Source organism: Lygodium microphyllum, chromosome 25, assembly GCF_053477565.2.
Source record: "Lygodium microphyllum isolate KBCC chromosome 25, Lygodium_microphyllum_v1.1.10, whole genome shotgun sequence".
NCBI lineage: Eukaryota > Viridiplantae > Streptophyta > Polypodiopsida > Schizaeales > Lygodiaceae > Lygodium > Lygodium microphyllum.
Genome location: NC_141159.1, coordinates 108271433 through 108293201, shown reverse-complemented (window position 1 = coordinate 108293201; position 21769 = coordinate 108271433). Strand labels below are relative to the sequence as shown.

The 21769-nt window shown below is 42.2% G+C and overlaps 1 protein-coding gene across 2 annotated transcripts in view; it reads right to left on the bottom strand.

The window, feature by feature from the left end:
- Positions 1-21769, bottom strand: part of EMB1895 (ARM repeat superfamily protein) — a 93097-nt gene that overhangs the window by 11837 nt on the left and 59491 nt on the right. The window contains exons 2-4 of one of the 2 annotated variants that reach the window (XM_087666160.1): positions 7975-8414; positions 7661-7846; positions 7423-7530 (exon numbers count right to left, since the gene is read on the bottom strand). In XM_087666160.1, the coding sequence (XP_087522286.1) occupies positions 7423-7530; positions 7661-7846; positions 7975-8414 (734 nt within the window). Of the gene's footprint in view, positions 1-7422; positions 7531-7660; positions 7857-7974; positions 8415-21769 lie in introns of those variants that run through there. The other variant, XM_087666162.1, reaches the window with a different exon arrangement.

Genomic DNA, 21769 nt, shown 5'->3' with positions numbered 1-21769 from the left:
TAGACAAGGCAAGATATGATTTCTTCCATTTTCTCACAATGGAAATCTATAGTTTCTCTCTCTTCAATATTCTCTCTCATCCTCCAACATATTCTCATCCTTCCTCTTTTCAACAAAATCAACCATTGAAGGTGGAGATTTTAACTAATCTTTGCTATGAATCCTAATTTACAGCAAAGATTAGGGTTTAACAACCACCTCAAGAAGTGTCTCAAAAATTAAAGGCCTTGAGACTTGAATTGCAATCTCACTAAATTGGAGCAGTTTCAAGAGATACATTGGCCATTCAACTAGCAAACATTTGGAGCTGAATTTGTCAACTAAGGAGCATCATTGAAGGCCAAGTAGACCAAGGGGCAAATTGGTGTGAAGGCTTGCTGGTCATTTATGACAGCAAGAAGCAATTGGAGAGCAAAGAAGATCCAAGAAATCTCATTATATTCCATCCAAATTATAATTCAAGATAAAGAGATACTACAAGGGTAGCCAGTTTTGGGGCCAATAAGATGTCAATTGTCCAAGATTAAGTGGTGATATTTGTATTTTTAGTTTATGTGAATTTTATGATCGTTGTAATTAGTGCTTAATCAGGTTATTACAACTCTATCCAAGAAGAAAGGCTAGTTTCACTAAGATATGGGCTGATCTCCTTCTATCTTCAATACAATGGTTGTCCTTGATGAGCAACACTTCTTTGGCATAATTTTCCCCTTCATTGTACTACAATTAGCATAGTTTGCATCTCAAGCCCTTCCATACAAGCCACAATAATTTGAGAATGGGCTACTCCTTGGTTCAACTGCAAATTTCTTGCCTTCAGCTGCTACATCAAGAGCTGGGTCTTTAGTAATTTAGCACAACTTCTACTGTAAATTAAGGTTTCAATAGCAATTTCTTCCATTGTTCCTCATCCCAAGCGGGAAATGGCTGAGAATTCTTCAAGAAATGTCAAAGGATAAGAGAAAATCAGCTAAAAGGAGCATCTTTTCAATAATAGCTCTAATGGAAATTCTAATAGTGCCAACACCTTCAAAATGGGGGTAGAACTCCCGTGCAACTATGCAACTGGTGAGCCCTCCTCTTCTATCACCAGCTATCAATGAGGCTACCCCCTATCTTACCATGCTGCCCGATCAGTTGTTGCCTCTCTCAAAGCTAATGTGGCAGCTCCTTCCTTCTTCAATCTCTAAATGGCTGCCTCAACATTTAAATTTTAGCTAGCCCCAAAGAGCCTTCTCTCAACTTGCATGGGCAAGTTTGCCAAGTGGCAACCTTTCAAAAGCAGTTTTCGGCATTAATTAAGTAATTTTCAGACATTGATTTTTGAAAATTAATTAATTATTCATTTGTCACCCAAGAACTGGCTAGTGAAATTTAATTAACTATTCATTTGTCCATGCCCAAGAATTAGCTAGTGCCCATTTACAATTGATGTGCTTACCCCCATGGGACATTTAATTGTCCAAACATTAATTGGCCTTAGACTAGCATTAATTTATTAATTAATGACTAGTCCCCTAATGTCACCACTAGAGTTACATGGGGTCCCAACTAGCATCTCACATGGGTGTGCTAATATCTTCTTTATGGATCCAATACATCTCCCCTTTTCCATCACAATAGAAGAGGATTTACATGAGCCAATTAGAAGATGTCAGAGGTGGATGTAGTGATGGAAACGTGGAAAACTACTGTAATAGACTACTAAACAAAAGAGACAAAGGAAAGAAAAAGAGAAACACTGCAAAAGAAAATAACATTGCACAAACAACTCAAAAGTAGAGAGATGCATGGGAAATGGGATCCATGTACCAATCTATGAGACAGTACAAAACCAATGTAAGTCACCAATTGTGAAGGCATTAGCACTTGCTCCTCTGACCTACCCAAACCTACAAATGATGAATGACAAATGATGCATGATATTAACTATGGTGAAGGAGTGCTTGACATAAATAGGCAAAAATAATGCCATAAATGATGTCAAATCAGCTAGCATTTAATGCTGGTCGGCCAGCAATAGATGCCATAAACACAATCCAAATGAATAGTTTTTAAAATGCCTAAAATATCTAGACTCTGTCCAACCCTCTCTAGCATGCACAAGACTCAACCATGAACCGATATATCTACTAACACCCTCTCTTAGATCATGGGTGATTTGATACAATACAATATACAATGAGAATGACCCATCATAGCACATGCAACAAGGACAACCAAAGTAGAACCATGGATATCCAAGCAATGGGAGTGCAAGCCATTGTTAAGCTAAAAATACATTAACCCAACTTAAACAACCCCAAAACACGCTTAGTTAATGAAAAAACCTCTTATTTTAAAAAGAAACGTAATCCTAGTAAAGAGTTATTGTTTCCCACATGCAAAACCGAAATTTGGATACCCCAAACTTTCTATAAATAGCCATGCAACCCACCATCCCCCCTTAATCTTGTTTTTGTAGGTTTCAAGAGTCGTATTTTTACTACCCACACCCCATTCACAAAGGACATTGCAGTCAAAGCCTTCCATCACAATCTACTATCACCTAGCATCTATTTCCAACCTCTGTACCTGTCCCCTACCTCTTGGAGGTGTCGTCAACATCAAGGAATTTGTGTTTGTTGCTGCCAGGGCCAATCACCATCAGCAGTAGAAGCTATCGATATCATCATCCTGTTTACATTTGTAGTCGGTCTCTCTCCTCTAGCTCTCGCCATCAACATCTGCATTGTCGCCATCAGTTTCCACCTATCGTCTAGCTTAGTCAACTTACATTTACCTATTCTGCACAGTCGCTAGTTTTGTCTCGAAGATATAAAAGATGTCTTCTTCTTCTTGCCTTTGTTGTCCTCCTTTGGAGCATTCAAAAATCAGGTAAATTGAGGATCCTTTGCCAATTCAACAAAGAGATTTACTGCTGTCCTTATTTGATTCTTGAACTAGTCATCAAATTCCTCTTCACTTTGCTGGTCATTGGCCTCCTTATGCCCTAAAGGCCATGCATCTTGCCCGACAGCAACATTTTCAGCTTGTTGTCCATGGTCTAAACGTTGTCCAAGGTCATGCATTGCATTTCCTTCATTCCCATGTGAATGTTTATACTGAGAGATATCATCACTCCTTGAGTCCTTCTCATTGTATGAAGACAATATAATTTATCAGTTGAGAGTAAAAATCAACACTAGCAAAAAGCTTCGGCTTGAAATCGGGCTGCTTTTTGTGTTTTGTGCAGGCATTGTAGGTGAAGATGTCTTCAGAGGCTGAGACAAAGTTTCAAGCAATCATGGACCAAAAGATGCCATCTTACCGGCTCTTCCGTCAGATCAAAAGCTTGATAGCAAGAATTACCGCATCTGGCGGGTCATAATGCTTGCCATTCTTGAGTCCTATGATTTGGTGGAGCTTGATACGAAGGGTATTCATTGTCATTCTTTGCGAGACAAGTCCTGACTCTCTTCCAATAATAAGGTGGAGTTGGCAAATGCTCAGGCACATTGGGATAAACTCAATGCTCATATTCACTCGTTTTTATTTCTCTCATGTACTACAGTTGTTATCTCTCATAGTGAGCATTTGATGGTGGCCCGAGAGATATGGTTGGAGCTCGATCAGATGCACAATCGGATAACCGTCATGAAGTGAGTTTCTTTAGAGGTGTAGATGCGAACCATGAGTGTCAATAAGTCATCTTCTATGCAAGAGCATATCAACAAGCTGAGGTAGCTTCAGATGTAGATTCAAAATGCAGGAAAGATGATCACTTCTAAAGACATGACGATAACTCTTCTTTCACAGTTGCCACCCCAGTTCAGTGGTTTTTATTTGACCTTGATTGCTTCAGGGCGGTCTAAGACTCTTCAGTGGAAAGAGTTGGTTCCTATGGTCTTGGACCAAGAGAAGCAATTAAAAGGGGCCAATACTTCTAAATTTGAGGCCTTCGTTGGTCAACCCTCTCAAAAGGAGAGGAAGGACCAAAAGAAGAAAAAGGAGAATAAATCCAAGAAGAACAAAGAAAAGGAGTCTACTTGTCACATCTATGGCAAAAGAGGTCACGAGAAGAAGGATTGCCCTGACAAGGAGAAGAAGGAGAAATCTTCAAAGGATTCTGGAGCAGTGGCTACTCCCTCATCACTTGCTTTCCTCCACTTGTTGGAGGTGGTTGAGGATTCGAACTTGACGGCTTCTGATGCTGCATTGATAGCCCCATATACTCGGGAGTGGATTGTTAATAGTGGTGCCTCATGGCACATGACTCCTTCAGCAAGTGTTGCTCATTTGCAACCTTTGCATGGCTAGATTCTCATTGGTGACAGTTCGTCTATTCCTATACAGGGACGACGTGACATGCATCTTATTCTAGATGGATAAGTTAGTGCCCATACATCCGAGGTGCTTTATGTGCTGGCCTCGGGATACCATCTACTTTCGGTGCACAAGATTTGTGCCCATGGCCTCTTGGTTGAATTTGATGTGGATTCTTTTTTAATTCTTGATTGTGGATCGAGACAGGTTCTTTCTTTGGGTTATGAGGAGAATGGAGTCTTCAAGTTGCAATCTTCTTCTGCCTTGACTTCTCTTCTTATTACCTCACAAACTCAGTCCGAGCTTTGGCATGCTCAATTTGGCCACCTTAATTATGATTATCTTCAGAAGGCGTCCAAGGGACAGCTTGTTCGAGGTTTGCCAAATATTGTGGTGAGCCAAAAGCCTTGTGTATCTTGCATCCGTGGGAAGCAGACTCATAATGTTGTTCCCAGCAAGGCTTCGAGGCGGTCTTCAGCATCCTTGGAGCTTATTTCTATCGATCTTTGTGAACCAATAAGGACAGGGTCCCTCAGAGGGAGCTTGTATTTCATGCTAATTATGGATGATTACAATAGAATGGCATGGGCTTATTTCTTAAAGCTGAATTTGAGGGCTTTCTCCAACTTTAAGGATTGACTGCTCTTTGAGGAGAACCAATCGGGCGGAAAGTTGAAGGCCTTACGATCAGATAAGGGCGGAGAATTTGTTTCTACTAAGCTTGCTCGTTTTTGTGCAAATTGTGGTATACATCAAGAGTTCGCAAATATAAATACCCCTTAGGAGAATATGGCATCTTGGAGCAGAAGAATCGTTGTGTAATCGAGATGGCCCTTACCATGATGAAGCATTATTAAACACCTCAATGTCTATGGGCTGAAACTATAGCTACCGCAATTCCCATCCTTAATCATTCCCCTACTTCTATTGTTGTTGGTATGACTACATATGAGGCGTACTTTGGGTCTAAGCCAGATGTTTCTTATTTCAAGGTTTGTGGGTGTGAGGCCTATATTCACATCTCGAAGATATAGCGTAACAAATTTGAAGTGGCTTTCAAAAGACCGGTGTTTGTGGGCTATAGCTCATAGTCTCAAGGCTACTGATTGTATGATCCTGTTAAGCGAGATGTCTACACGAGCAGTGATGTTAGCTTCGCCTCAGAGGGGAGTGAGGACCACCTTGTTCTTGGAGATCCCACTGATAGTTGGGCCCCAGTAACTGTTCCTCTAGAGCTTGTGCCTCTTGAGGACTCTTCTTCGGATGAGGAGCTTAATTCTCAGTCACTGGATTCATCGATTGCTCCCTCTCCGTCGGTGGTCCTTCCACACACTTCAGCAGATGGAGAGAGATGAGGCAAGATCCGGCCTCCTCCTCATTGGGCTCTGACACTCTTCGTGATGCAAGGATTGAGGGGGTCCCTTAGGAGTGGCAGCCCACAGGATGGCTCGTGGCATTCTTAGAGGAACCAAGCATACCACACTGAGCTTGTTTACACTAATCACTGTTTGATGACTCGTGTCATGCAGGATCAGAGCCCACTTCTGTGAAGGAGGCTTTACAGCATGATCATTGACGGAAGCGATGGAGTAAGAGCTGGAGTCGATTGAGAGGAATGGCAGGTCATATCTTATGCCAAAGCCTCCTCATAAGAGGATCATTGGCATCAAATGGGTCTTCAAGACCAAGTACCATAATGATGGCACATTGAACAAGCACAAGGCCCACCTTGTTGCTAAAGGTCTTGCATAGCACCCAGGCATTGTTTTCCATGATACTTTTGCCCCTACCGCTCGAATGGCTACTATTTGTGTCATTCTTGCTTTGGCTAGCCATAGGAGATGGCAAGTCTATTAGCTGGATGTGAAGTCTGCCTTCTTGAATGGGGACTTCAAGAGGAGGAGATCTATGTTAAGCAACCTCCACGCTTTGATTTTTCTAACGATAAGCTGTACCCGCTAAGGAAGGCTCTCCATGGCCTTAAGCAAGCTCCTTGTGCTTGAAATGAGAAGATTGACTCATTCCTCCAAGAAAAATTGGGGTCTCGGCGTTCCAAAGCTCACCCCTAGCTGTATGTACACACCTCAAGTGGAGGTCACATGTTGTTTGTCCTTTATGTGGATGACTTGATTGTGACACGTGACCATACTCAGATGGTCGAGCAAACAAAGGCAACACTTCATGAGAAGTTTGAGATGATGGATATGGGACTTCTTCACTTCTTTCTAGGTCATGAGATCTATCAAACTCCGAGAGGGATCTTATTTCCCAACAGCGGTGTGTACAAGAGCTCTTGGCTACATGTGAGATGTACTTTAGTACTTTACATATAACTAACACAAAAAAACCTAAGAGAGGTAAAACTCTTTTTGTACCCACACGTCACGCATCTCATTCTCTTGTACTTACTACTGCTGCTTTCTCTGCCATTGCCATTGCTAAACATCGAACCTTCACTACGCATAGGCCACCACATTACCACTTAGAAGACCAATCATTGTGCTATACATCCTTGGTTGTACTGATTTTCTATCCCAAATAGCATCCAAATGAAAGCAGATGTTTAATAAAAGCCTCTCCTGGCCCTAATGCTTAGCATTAGAAAGCAACTAGATTTCGATTAAAGCCACTTAAACTCCTGCTTAGATTTCCGTTCATCCATTCAAAAACCAACACACAGATATGAATAAAATGCCTGTCAAACACCCACACTGCTTAGGTTTCCATTGATGTCACACATGCACATGCCTAGATACCAAATATACTGTATATTCTGTTTTTGACCAACTTAAGTATGCTGTAACTCAAGCAGTCTGAGTTCCATGCTTTTGCATGTGGTACAAAATTTCAAAGGGTCAATGGCTTAGCTTTACTTCAATTTTATCCTCAGAGATTGTTTAGAGTAACTAAACCCCAATGGACTATACCCACCCATAGCTTAAAACACTCTTTCATGCATATTCAACAAACATGTTCACACAAGACCACCCTGTCAAATGGAATGTCCATAAAGGAAAGCCAGCTGTAAATTGAGCTAAGAATAAACATAACACTAGAACCAAGATACTGAGAAAATATATTTTGGAAAGAGATCTTTAAATTAAAAGGAAAAAGGACCTGCTCTTCAAGTATGACACTCGATTTGAAAGCTAGTTTTGAGAGCGACTCTAAGGTGGCTACAAGGACTTCATCACTTGGAAAGCTGAGCATTATCATCTTTCCTGTCTGCAGAGAAGAAGAAATAACATATCCTCTACAAGTTTCAAGTACTTGATGTTTTATTTCACAAAAGGGAGAAATGCCCAACTGCTCACTGGCTTCTGTGCATATTTAAAAATTCAATGTTGACAGAAACCTCATGAACCCTCAAAGTTACTGTAGCTGAAAGATGCATGTGAGCAAAGACACGTATAGCATGAATCCTTGATTTGGGGGCTGTCTCCATCGCATTTACAAGTTCAATTAGACGCTCCAGAGCAAGTGATGAGAAAGATTCTGAAACGTTGCATAAACAGCCCATTGCATACAATGCTGCATGCACCTGCATCAAACTTCAATACTAGGAATGAACAAGTTGCATCATGAAAGAATTACACATTTCAGAATCCCCTCACAGTATACAGAATTGTTAAGTTAGGAGTTCCATAAGTTCAAGAAAAACCTAATTACCTCCTGTTCACTTGGTGAGTTTAGAGCTTTAAAGACCATACGATGTATATCAGCACTGTCTCTGCCAAGATCAGCAAGGCAGCCAATCAGAAATAAGGCTAATGCCCTAGCTGTCTTATCTCCACTACAAATTACTGACTTTACTTTCTTCAGGACTTCAACATGACCTGGAATCCTTTCTTTTGTCAGAAAACCTGTGTGATGTGCTTTAGTGCTTCTCTTAGTACTGCATTTCTTGAAGACCTTTACTATACAAAGCCTGGTAAAGTTGTTTCCAGTTCTGAAGGACTCTATCAGACGCATTATGATTGCATCAACAAATGCTTGTTCTTGCCCAGGATCCAAGTCAAATAGACTAGCAGTAACTGCTGACACAGGAGGCTCCCTGCTCCACTGCTGCAGCCGCAATCCCAACTTTAGGATAGCCTCCCAATTTGTTCCTGTAACAAGAAAAGATTCTCTCTCTCTCTCTCTCTCTCTCTCTCTCTCTCTCTCTCTCTCTCTCTCTCTCTGTGTGTGTGTGTGTGTGTAAAAGGTAATTGTATTAATTACGGGAAAAAGTACAAATTTCAAGATACAGGATGGCTCTAGGCCATTGTGCATAAAATCAGAGACATCACAATGAAGGTACGAAGGAAGCAGAGTGACTAAAGGGGGGCAGAAGAAACTTAAGCATGCCAAGCAAGCAAATCCCATCTGGGGAGACTATCTATTAACTCAATCAAGCCTAGCTGCCAATGAAGAAGCCCTTTCAAGTGCGCTATATGACTTTACATGCCCAATGAAGCATCAAAGATGAATGCATACCTCATGGTCCATATATGCCAACAACCCTAGAAGCGCAAGAAAGGAAAGAGCACTTTCATATCCGCCTGCACGGGGTCCACAAACTTGGGATGTCCAAAGTCCCAGTCCTTTGGAAGTATCAATAGCCCCACCACTCATAACCAAACAACTGATAGTAGTGACCAAACCTTCCTCGCGACCCCCCCCCCCCTTTTTCTCTCTCCCTCATATTCCTTCATTCCTATTTAGGGAAGGTTTTGGACTGCAACAAATCGCCCTGATTAGAGATGTCTAGGCGTATTCATTATGGGGTTACATCAGCATAAACGGAGGGTCCTACACACACAACCAGAGATCCCTGCCACAAATCACTAGTTTCTTCAGGCCCACTCGTGAGCATCATAACTGTAATCCTTCCTAGTTACAACAATAAGAACTCGCTGAATAAAGCTACCATGAGACCAAGACTACTTGAAAGCAAACCGCCCCAATGGCAGTACCATGGCACATGCTCAGGTGCCATGCTGTAGGCAAGATATCACAAAGATACTTGGGCAAGAGTGCAGTTCTACATAAGGATGTAGTAGTGATATGTGATTTACCCACATGGTAGAAGACTATTCAGCATTGATGGTAAATCTATAGCATGCAATCTATACATATCATTTGATTAGCAGTAGCTTTCATTTTAAATGTTTTCTCCTGATATGCAAGGCATGAATTTTCTTGTACATAAGTGGCGAGACATTGGTGCTGCCAGGTTGGATATGCAACACTTGGAGGACTCAAGAGGAAATGTGTGTATGCTCATTTTAGGAACCCTAGACTAATTTATGGTTGTTTGATACATTGGTTACCCCAATCTTGTTGTATGGATCCCCAATATAGGGTCAAGGTCTCTGTAAAAGGACCTTGAAGAATATTGAGAGGCAACTAGTGATGATAATTGCTCACATGGTATATAGCAAACCATCGATACCATGAGATTGTTAGAGTAGAGATAAGAGCATGTCAAGCTACACATGATATGCAGGACTTGGATGGAACTCAAACTGTTTCAGGAACTTCAATGCTCTTGGACTCAATCGCCTCTCACATAGTCTACTCATATTCCATTCTCGAAGCCATTGTTTCAAGAACTTCAATGCTCTTGGACTCAATCGCCTCTCACATAGTCTACTCATATTCCATTCTCGAAGCCATCTACTCTCTCCTCACTATCCCAAGCAAACAAGAAAGAGAGCAGCCAAGAGTTTGTAGTAGACTCAACTTCTCACCCTCATGCATTGTAGTCCAAATGCCTTCGAAGGCTTGACAATGGCCTTGCAATTCAAGTGTGGCCCCCTCGATCTTCTCCACCACTCCCTTACACACGACCCAATGCTCAAGCGCTTCAACGAGGAGAGGAAATGTAGAGGAGAGTCACACCAACCTTCATTCTCCGAAGGGTGGTAATGACATGATTAAGCACTAATTATAACAAGCATAAAAGTTACATGAACTGAAATATAAACATTATCAACTAGTCTTCGACAATGGACTCTCAGTTGGCCAAAAAATGACACCCCTTGTGGTATTTCTTTAACTTCTATTAAAATTGGATGAAGTAAACTAAGATTTTGCTCAAATCTCCTTCAATATCCAATGTCTCTTGCTACCAAAAATGACCAGCAAGCCTCCAATCTAATTTGCCCCTTAATGCATCCAAGCCCAAATCCAATTGGGATGTCTAGCTTCTTGAAATCTTTGGCAATTCCTCAAATTCCAGCTACTAATTTTTAAGTACTATCCTTTTTCTACCATGAGATCCAACATGGCTATTAAACCCTAATTTCCGCTAATAAATTAGCGTTTACAGCAGCAAACGCTTTGCTGTCCATCTTCTATGGCTGAAATATGATGTAAATGATTGAGAAATGTTAAGGGAATAATTGTACATTAGAGAAAAAGCTAAGGAGAGAGAAATTTCCGATTTTTATCGCGAGAAAGTGCTCAAATTTGCTGCTGCCCTACTAGAAGTGGCTGAATAAGTGCAGCCCACCATCAATAGGAGCCTCACATGCAATCACCTACCCTTGTGGGCCCCAAAATCATTGTCACCTACCTACAGACAACCTATAAGGGCTGTCACCTAGCCATGGTTGTCACATCCAATGGCATCCGATTAGTACAATCCAATATTAGTACGGTACTAATCAAACTAATGAATCTTAGACGTGTTAGCAGAGTATTTGTCAGCTCATGTGTGAGTCTGAGCTTGATCTGGGCTGGGCATTTTTGTTAGGTATTTTAGGTATTTTCTAGTGTGGCATTTTATGCCAGTGGAGCATTTTATGCACCAGTCGGCCAGCATTAATGCTGTCCGACCAGCTTATTGCTCCCCACTTTTTCAGCCTATTTATACTCAGTGCTCCTCCTCAGTCAGTATCATCATCATCACCTTCACCATCTGCAAACTTTGTGGAGAGAGGAGCCAGTGCCAGTGCCCACACAGCCAGTGACTCACTATTGTATGCGACTCTCTCGTGTTCAGATATATATGGATTCCATTTCCCGTGCATACATCTGAGTTCTCATTTGTATCGTGTTCTTTCTTTTCTCTTTTTGTCTTGTGTTTCAGCAGTTTATTTCAGCACATGTTTATGCTTTCACCGCTGCTCCACTTCTGACATGGTATCAGTTTTCAGGATTTGTGTTTCTGCTGTGTTTTCTTGCTGATTTCAGGACTGTTTTGTACCCCTGCTGATCAGACGACTGCTGTCACAACCAAGCGACCTGTTTTGGGGCTGTTTTCAGCCTGCGTTTTTTGCAATTTTGTCATTGCCTACTGCCTACGCACCCTCTACTGCCTGCGTTTTTCATCTACAGCTGCTGACGACAGTTTTCTACCTATTTTTCTCCAGTTTACAGTCTGCGTTTTGCTGATTCAGCATCTCTCGTGGCTGGGTGACTGTTAATTCAGGCCGTTTTTGCTGTTTTTGGCAGTTTCTGACTGATTTTTTGACTTTCTGCAACAGATTTTGTCTTCTATTGATCAGATTTTGGTTTATCTTGCATGTGAACTCTCATTTTCTGCAGTCTGTGCTTGTGTTTTGGCTATGTTTCCTCTCTCCATTCCCTCTCTTCTCTACTTCTCTTCTTATCCTCTTCATATGGCTCCTCCATGCACTTCCACTGATGATAAATTACATGGACCTGATTATCTCACATGGAGTGCTGTCATGAAAGCTTGGTTTGTGCAGAAGCGGTTATGGTACATCGTCTGTGGAGCTATTCCTCGACCTCTGCGTCCTTTTTCTCTTCCTCAAGACTTTAATGAGGACAACCATGAGGAAGCGGTGCTCACATGGGACTCGGACGATGCCCGTGCTTACTCGGCGTTGCTTCGGTGTATTTCTAAAGCGGTCTTACTGGCGGTTACCTCCTGTAGGACATCTCCTGAAGTATGGCAGAAGTTGCAGCAGATGTACGAGGCACCTTCCACCATGCGGGCAGTCACACTTTATGGCCATCTCCAGCAGATGAAGTTTGAGCCGAAAGATACTATTCAAACTTTTCTTCTTCGTGTTACGCAGGTATAGGACCAGCTTCGGCACATGCAATCTGCTTTTCCCGAGGCGCATCTCATCGGGACGGTCCTCTACAAGCTCCCCCCGGAGTTTGATGGAGTGGCCAATGCTTTGCGGGCGCAGACATCATCGACTCCTGTCAATTTTACACATATGACCTCGATGCTTCTTGAGCATGAGACATCCTTGAGATTACAGGGGCGGCTTCCGACACATTATGGAGGCGAGGCTTATGTAGCTTCAAAGAGGGGTGACGGGAAGAAGAAGTCGAAGGCCCAATGTTACCACTGTGGCAAGAAGGGACATTTGCAGAAGGACTGCAAGACGTTAGCGGCTTCCAGGAAGAAGGAGCAGAAGATGAAGCGGGATGTTGACTCTACCGATGAGTCCTCTCCTTCATCCGACTCCGACTCAGATCCTCCGACCAAGGAGAAGTCCAAGGCGTGGAAGGGATCCTCTTCTTCGGATCGCGGGAAGGGCTTGGTGGCTCCTTCCTCGGCTGCTTTCTAGTGCTGGTGATGAGGTCATCCCTCACGACTCTCTTGTGCCAGAGAGGGAGTATGAGCGGGTGTTCAGATGGGGCAGCCGCGCCTCAACTATACTTTTATACAGGTGTACAGGTTCCATAGAGGAACGTCCCTGATGCATCAACTTCAGTCTGGCGGAATCAAATCCTGGAGCTGGAATTGACATTCAGGTTCATGATGAGCTAGTTATCTGACAGACAGCGGGAGGATTTCGTCTGGAGCTCACATGAGGGGTCACTTTGGCGGTGTGGCCAAAGGCGGGGAATCCATGGTCACCTATGTTCAGGGGCATTTTTGACAGGATGGTCTTGTATGCTACTGCGAGACATTGGCGATGGACACAGAGACCTTCTACGATCTTCTCTATTTTCCGGTGTTTGGTACGATCGACATCGACATCAGGTTCTCTCCGAGGCACCTTGGTGGTGGCTTGATCACCCACTGCTTCGGTATCCATGGTTCTACTTGGTGGTTCTATGTTGTATAGTTTCTAATCCCTTTTCATTGTACTATTGTATTGTATCGGATCACTCATGATCTGAGAGAGGGTGTTAGCAGAGTATTTGTCAGCTCATGTGTGAGTCTGAGCTTGATCTGGGCTGGGCATTTTTGTTAGGTATTTTAGGTATTTTCTAGTGTGGCATTTTATGCTAGTGGAGCATTTTATGCACCAGTCGGCCAGCATTAATGCTGTCCGACCAGCATTATTTCTCCCCACTTTTTCAGCCTATTTATACTCAGTGCTCCTCCTCAGTCAGTATCATCATCATCACCTTCACCATCTGCAGACTCTGTGGAGAGAGGAGCCAGTGCCAGTGCCCACACAGCCAGTGACTCACTATTGTATGCGACTGTCTCGTGTTCAGATATATGGATTTCATTTCCCGTGCATACATCTGAGTTCTCATTTGTATCGTGTTCTTTCTTTTCTCTTTTTGTCTTGTGTTTCAACAGTTTATTTCAGCACATGTTTATGCTTTCACCGCTGCTCCACTTCTGACATGGTATCAGTTTTCAGGATTTGTGTTTCTGCTGTGTTTTCTTGCTGATTTCAGGACTGTTTTGTACCCCTGCTGATCAGACGACTGCTGTCACAGCCAAGCGACCTGTTTGGGGCTGTTTTCAACCTGCGTTTTTTGCAGTTTTGTCATTGCCTGCTGCCTACGCACCCTCTACTGCCTGCGTTTTTCATCTGCAGCTGCTGACGACAGTTTTCTACCTATTTTTCTCCAGTTTACAGTCTGCGTTTTGCTGATTCAACATCTCTCGTGGCAGGGTGACTGTTAATTCAGGCCGTTTTTGCTGTTTTTGGCAGTTACTGACTGATTTTTTGACTTTCTGCAGCAGATTTTGTCTTCTATTGATCAGATTTTGGTTTATCTTCCATGTGAACTCTCATTTTCTGCAGTTTGTGCTTGTGTTTTGGCTGTGTTTCCTCTCTCCATTCCCTCTCTTCTCTACTTCTCTTCTTATCCTCTTCATATGGCTCCTCCATGCACTTCCACTGATGATAAATTACATGGACCTGATTATCTCACATCGAGTGCTGTCATGAAAGCTTGGTTTGTGCAGAAGCGATTATGGTGCATCGTCTGTGGAGCTATTCCTCGACCTCTCCGTCCTTTTTCTCTTCCTGAAGACTTTGATGAGAACAACCATGAGGAAGCGGTGCTCACATGGGACTCGGACGATGCCCGTGCTTACTCGGCATTGCTTCGGTGTATTTCTAAAGCCGTCTTACCGGCGGTTACCTCCTATAGGACATCTCCTGAAGTATGGCAGAAGTTGCAGCAGATGTACGAGGCACCTTCCACCATGCGGGTAGTCACACTTTATGGCCAGCTCCAGCAGATGAAGTTTGAGCCGAAAGATACTATTCAGTCTTTTCTTCTTCGTGTTACGCAGGTACAGGACCAGCTTCGGCACATGCAATCTGCTCTTCCCGAGGCGCATCTCATCGGGACGGTCCTCTACAAGCTCCCCCCGGAGTTTGATTGAGTGGCCAATGCTTTGCGGGCGCAGACATTATCGACTCCTGTCAGTTTTACACATATGACCTCGATGCTTCTTGAGCATGAGACATCCTTGAGATTACAGGGGCGGCTTCCGGCACATTATGGAGGCGAGGCTTATGTAGCTTCAGAGAGGGGTGACGGGAAGAAGAAGTCGAAGGCCCAATGTTACCACTGTGGCAAGAAGGGACATTTGCGGAAGGACTGCAAGACGTTAGCGGCTTCCAAGAAGAAGGAGCAGAAGAAGAAGCGGGATGTTGACTCTACCGATGAGTCCTCTCCTTCATCCGACTCCGACTCAGATCCTCCGACCAAGGAGAAGTCCAAGGCGTGGAAGGGATCCTCTTCTTCGGATCGCGGGAAGGGCTTGGTGGCCCCTTCCTCGGCTGCTTTCTAGTGCTGGTGATGAGGTCATCCCTCATGACTCTCTTGTGCCAGAGAGGGAGTATGAGCGGGTGTTCAGATGGGGCAGCCACGCCTCAACTATACTTTTATACAGGTGTACAGGTTCCAGAGAGGGACATCCCTGATGCATCAACTTCAGTCTAGCGGAATCAAATCCTAGAGCTGGGATTGACATTCAGGTTCATGATGAGCTGGTTATCTGACAGAGAGCGGGAGGCTTTCGTCTGGAGCTCACATGAGGGGACACTTTGGCGGTCTGGCCAAAGGCGGGGAATCCATGGTCACCTATGTTCAGGGGCATTTTTGACAGGATGGTCTTGTATGCTACTGCGAGACATTGGTGATGGACACAGAGACATTCTACGATCTTCTCTATTTTCCGGTGTTTGGTACGATCGACATCGACATCAGGTTCTCTCCGAGGCACCTTGGTGGTGGCTTGATCACCCACTGCTTGGGTATCCATGGTTCTACTTGGTGGTTCTATGTTGTATAGTTTCTGATCCCTTTTCATTGTACTATTGTATTGTATCAGATCACTCATGATCTGAGAGAGGGTGTTAGCAGAGTATTTGTCAGCTTATGTGTGAGTCTGAGCTTGATCTGGGCTGGGCATTTTTGTTAGGTATTTTAGGTATTTTCTAGTGTGGCATTTTATGCCAGTGGAGCATTTTATGCACCAGTCGGCCAGCATTAATGCTGTCCGACCAGCATTATTGCTCCCCACTTTTTCAGCCTATTTATACTCAATGCTCCTCCTCAATCAGTATCATCATCATCACCTTCACCATCTGCAGACTCTGTGGAGAGAGGAGCCAGTGCCAGTGCCCACACAGCCAGTGACTCACTGTTGTATACGACTGTCTCATGTTCAGATATATGGATTCCATTTCCCGTGCATACATCTGAGTTCTCATTTGTATCGTGTTCTTTCTTTTCTCTTTTTGTCTTGTGTTTCAGCAGTTTATTTCAGTACATGTTTATGCTTTCACCGCTGCTCCACTTCTGACAAGACGTACGTACATCCAATGCTATGTTTAATGAAGAAAATTTTATAAATATAATTTTAAGGCCTATACATAATGTTGGGACTTAAAATAAAACACTTCAAACATTTAGAGTCTTTACACTAGGAGTTTACGTATGGAGAGCTAAGGAGAGAGAGAATGGGCAGCTTGAGAGCTGAGGCAGGGCGAAGGCAGGGTAAAGGAGAGCTTAAGGGAGTGCAGGATAGAGAGTCGAGGAGAGAGAGCTTGAGAGTAGAAAGCTTAAAGGAGGTCAAGAGGGAGAGAGAGAGAAAGAAAGAAAGGAAGTTAGTTACATCAATGTCTTATGGAAACCAAAATTGACCTAAAGGAAAAATCAAGTAGATCAATCATAATTTGTACATGAGAGAGAGTGTGTCATGAGGACATGTATTTTTGAAACCTCACTTAACATGTAGATTAATTTTTTATCACATGATTAAGTAAATGTTACACATGTGAGGTACAACTAGAGTTAGAGCAAATTTATGAGCACGGGACCCAAGAAAATCACGGGATGCCAAAGGCAAAAGTTGCTATAAGTTATGTTGCACAGGTACTTGGTGGTATCTGGTGTCAATTGTTGGTCTAGGTTTAATCATTTAGCCATAAGTGTGAGTTGGTGACACTAGAGATGTGGCATTTAATGGTACCTAACATTGATCTAATGGTCAAAGATGGCACAAAGAGACTCGAGGGTGGAAGATTCCTAGCCATTTTAATTATTAGCCGATGAGATTATTTTTATAGGCACTGAAATAATTATTAGATTAATTTTCAGTAATTAAAGGCTGAAAATTAATATTTAATGATAGATAATGTTGGAAAAACAATTTGGGAAGGCTACCACTTGGCAAACTTGCCCATACAAGCTGACAAAAGGGTGAAGAAGAGAAAAAACAAGATCATTCTTGCTGTAGCAAATGGGAAGAACTATGAGCAGCCATGGCCAACCTATTTTCAGCCATTGCAACCAGCCATGAGTGAAATTTGAGGAGGCGATTGCAAATTCAAACCCTAGTGTTTTCATACCTAGCCCCACCCCCCACAACACATGCTTAGGGCACAACAAGGATAGGACATAGCTAGGGAGGTATCACTCACCTATGGTTCGACCTGTCACCCTAAGCTACACGCACGGCACCCTCGGTCTACACCAACTGGGTTCTCAAGTGTGGGACACCACCAAGGGCTTGCCCAAGGTAGACCCATCTCCCAGTTCCACAAGCATCGGCACCATGCACTCCACGTTCAGGTAGACACACCCTAGATCCACAACTCAACGATTGCATCCAAATACAAGGTGACAACTGATTTGGATGTCTCAATTGCAAGTGAGAGCATTTAATGCTGTTGTGGCACGGCAACAGCTGCATTTGACTACTTTTTAGTCATTCTTCACTATAAAACTTTGAATTTTCTCTCTCTAACCTTTCTCACTCATCTCCCAGACATTTCACAGTCTTGCTCCGAAGTTCTCAACGATTGGACCTTTGGAGGCTAAGAAATTGCAAATTTCTCCATTATAAACCCTAATTTACAACAGAATTTAGGATTTAGCAACAACCTCGAGAAGCGTGCCAAAAGTTGAAAGCTCCAAGACTTGGATTTTTCAAGCCTGAAGGTGAATTTCAGCTAAATTCAAGTGGAGGACTAGCCAACCAGTGAATTTGGGGCATTTCCATCATCTGTGAAATAGGTGAAGGTCAATTAAGTGCTTGAATCAAGGAGAAAAACAAATTGAAGACTTGCTCGTCACTTTGGACAGCAAGGGGAGCTTAGATTGCGAAGGGAATCGGGAGAATCCCATGGTAAATCAACTTCTTCTTCAATAAAGCTAAAGAAATACCGAAAGGGGTGCCACTTTTTGAGGCCAACTGGGTGTGCATTGTCCAAGATCAATAGGTAAATTTGTATTTTCAGATTTGCATTTATTGTTTGCTGCTGTAATTAAGTTGTAATCAGAGATTTACCACCCATCCATGGAAGGAAGGCTGGTTAGAGAGAGAGAGAGAGAGAGAGAGAGAGAGAGAGAGAGATTGGGGGTGTGTGCACGTGTGTTGTGGGAGAGGAAGCCTAAACATCTATAACTACCCCAAATGGTCACAAACATGCACTTTAAAACAATCAAATACTTTCAATCGGACATGCCATACAAGACAAGACTGATCAAACTAGTCCATCAATCCATTGAATGACAACTAGGCACCTGCCTCCAATGGCCTCCTAATCAACTAATGGCAACTCTTTGATAGTCTCCAATAGCTGGGCTGATCACCAATGGCTAGAAAATTACAACAGTAGCTCTCTCCTCTCCTCTCCCAACCTCAACCATACTAAAATGAGGCCCAACCAACCCCCAACCACTTTTCCCTCACTTACATAGGCAAGTTTTGCCAAGTTATCGTGCCAACCTTGTACTTAATTTTTAGCCATTTGATTAATCTTCAGAATAGTAATTCTGAAAATTAATTTCACCCCCTATCCTTGCTTAAAACATTAAATGTGCCCATCCATAATTCAATCAACTAGGCGATTTTGACTCCCAACTATTTCTATCCATTAACTGGTTCTTGAACAAGTATTAATTAATTAATTAATCCCTAGTTCCTAATGTCACCACTGGCATTTATCAGCTAAAAATGATAGTAGGTAGTACCTAACCAATATAACTTAATAACTTTTGCCTTTGATGCCCACTAACTTCTCGAGGTCCTCGGCCTATCATTGTGACTTAATTGACTTGCACAACATGTGCATTTGATTAATAACTAAATCAAATGCTAAGCAAATCATCAAAAATTCAGATCCCCATGATAGAGAGATATCCCAACCTCATCTCAACTCCATCTCTCACCCATGGTTTTTCCATATATGAATCAAACAACCAACGCAAATGAGTATGAAAGTATGACTCGAGTATTATTTTAACCCTAGACCTGAATCATACGTGACTCTAATTTTTAAACATATTTTAGAAAAGTACTAAACTTACAAGCATATTCAAAACAAGTTTTTGATATCATAACAATGATCATGTGCCAATTTCCAAATAAAAGGACATATGCACAAAGAGGTCTTCTCTTCAATGTTTAGACTTTAACTTTCAGGCTTTTGGCTATGAACTGTGACAATGCAGGCTGAATAGCGTTGTTTAAAGGCGCGCGCGCGCACACACACACACACACAGAGAAAAGTTGAGGCAGTAATATTTCCAGGCAAGCAACTGTTCCCATAGTCATGAACTTTGTGCAGGCCGAAATCACTCATTTTCACTCAGCAAAAATTGCAATAGAAAAAGGGACAAAAGTATGAACTTATGTACCTTGCACTAGTGAATCAAGAGATGAAATTGTATGCTTTGATATCATGTCAAGAAACAGTAGGATTTACAGGGAGAAACACAAAGTGTATGGCAAACACTTTGACAATGAAAGCTCAAAACACAAAAGAAGAATGAAGAATTATGAACACTTTTATTGGAAGCAATGCAATCAACTTAGGATATATCCACATATGGAAAGGGACCAGTCAAGAGCCCAAAAAGTAGAAAGTGCTCAAGCTATAGAGAGAACCCTAAATCACAAGCCTATGTGTAAAAGCCAAAAAGCGAATAGAGGTACTCATTTTTGTGTGTAAACTTAAGTGCTCTCTTTTTCTTGCATTTATCCTATCTTCTACATTTCAACTTCCTTCACAAAGTCAATCAACTGCATTCACTTCAAATCCATCTATACTACAATGTCAAGTCCTCCGATACATTTACACATTCATTCTTTTAAATACCGAGGATTCAAATCCCTCTTTATCTATAAGTATGGTTTACACCTTTATTCACATCTTCATTTATACCTCCATTAGTAGCACCACACATCACACTAGGGAGGAGAGAGAGGGGATCAGACCATTAGACATAGGCATATCGTTCTCCTATAGGCCCTCTACTTTTGCATAACTAGGTGGTGGAGATGCAGTAGTAGTTGGGGTTTGCCCCCCAAACCAAGCACGGATACTTTTCGCATGGGTTACCTACCAAAGCATACCCACCCTCAAATGTTGACCAATTGGTTCCACAGTTCGCTAGTAAACATTGCCTAAGCCTACAATCGGGCAAGGGTTTCGGGTATTAATACCTCCTACGGCACCTTATGGTATCCTATCTATTCCTACCTTCCCATCCTACCCACCTTACCCTCTTATCAAATACCGCCCTATTCTTACTCCTCATCTGTAAACGCTCCAAGCAACCTAGTACACTCAACAATTATAATATTGTTTTGTTTTTTAGACTTAGTATTTCAACAAATGGAGAAAACAAATACTTAAAAGTTGAATATGACAATTATTCAAGAAATTACAGCCATGGAAATGTAAAAGTAATGGAAACAAGATTAAGGGTTGAAGATAGGCAAACCCCTTTTCCAACAACCCCTGCCCCTGAAGAAAAATATTTCCACTTGATCCAAGTTCTTTAGGAAAGAGCTCAATTATAATCAATGAGAGAGTGAGGGAAAATAGTGCTCACTCTCACAAGATCATATAAAGATATGCATGCGCAATTGCATCACTTACTATGCAATAAAAACAATTAATTTCTTTACAAAATGTGAATAGAAAGAGAAAAAATAAGCCTTTCTCTATTAATAAACAACAATATATCAATATGGCTTGTTTTTTGTTCTTGAAATGGAAAAAAAGCTCGAGAAGGAAGAGCTATAATGAATTTACAATTTTGTTGTCCTGTAAAACAAAAACGAAACAAGGATTAGAGGTATTCGATAATAGAGGAGTGGAGGAGGATAATGTAGATGAATGGGGCCAACTTTAGGCTATCTTTAGCTGTTGTACAAGAGTTTACAGCCAAGAAAACAAATATAGAATAAGAAAAAACGAGCTCTTTTTATAAGAGAGAGAAGGGCTATTGCAAAAAGGGAAAGCGGAATAGCATAAGACAAGTATCCAACCATAGGTCACGAGGTGTAACAAGTGTTGAACACTCGAAGGCTTGTGTGATAAGTTTCTCGACTCTTGACATTTGTCTCTTCTCTATTGAAATGTCTCGCTAGAAACCCAACCTGCATATGAGACATGAAACAAGCCATATCCACAATAAAGGGATTGGACATCAAACGCACCTCCCAACCATAGAGCCAAACGGGCTCACCCCCAAGCATGAAAGCTAACAGCACTCCGAGTCACAACCACATCTCAAGGATTGGCGTCCCATACCACCAGTCCATTCCAATGCATGGTGGTTTCATACATTTGGTACAATACCTTTAGTACGCGAATATGCAAGGTATGGAATGTACACAAAAATCCTAAGAATAAAATATGTTGTTTTGTACGTTCATTTAAAAAATACATATACATTGTATGTACAATCAACCTATAGACATACAAAATGTGTAACTTAAAGATAGATCATGAAGAGGCCTAGGCATTGTGGAAAGAAATGAGAAGAGAGAGAA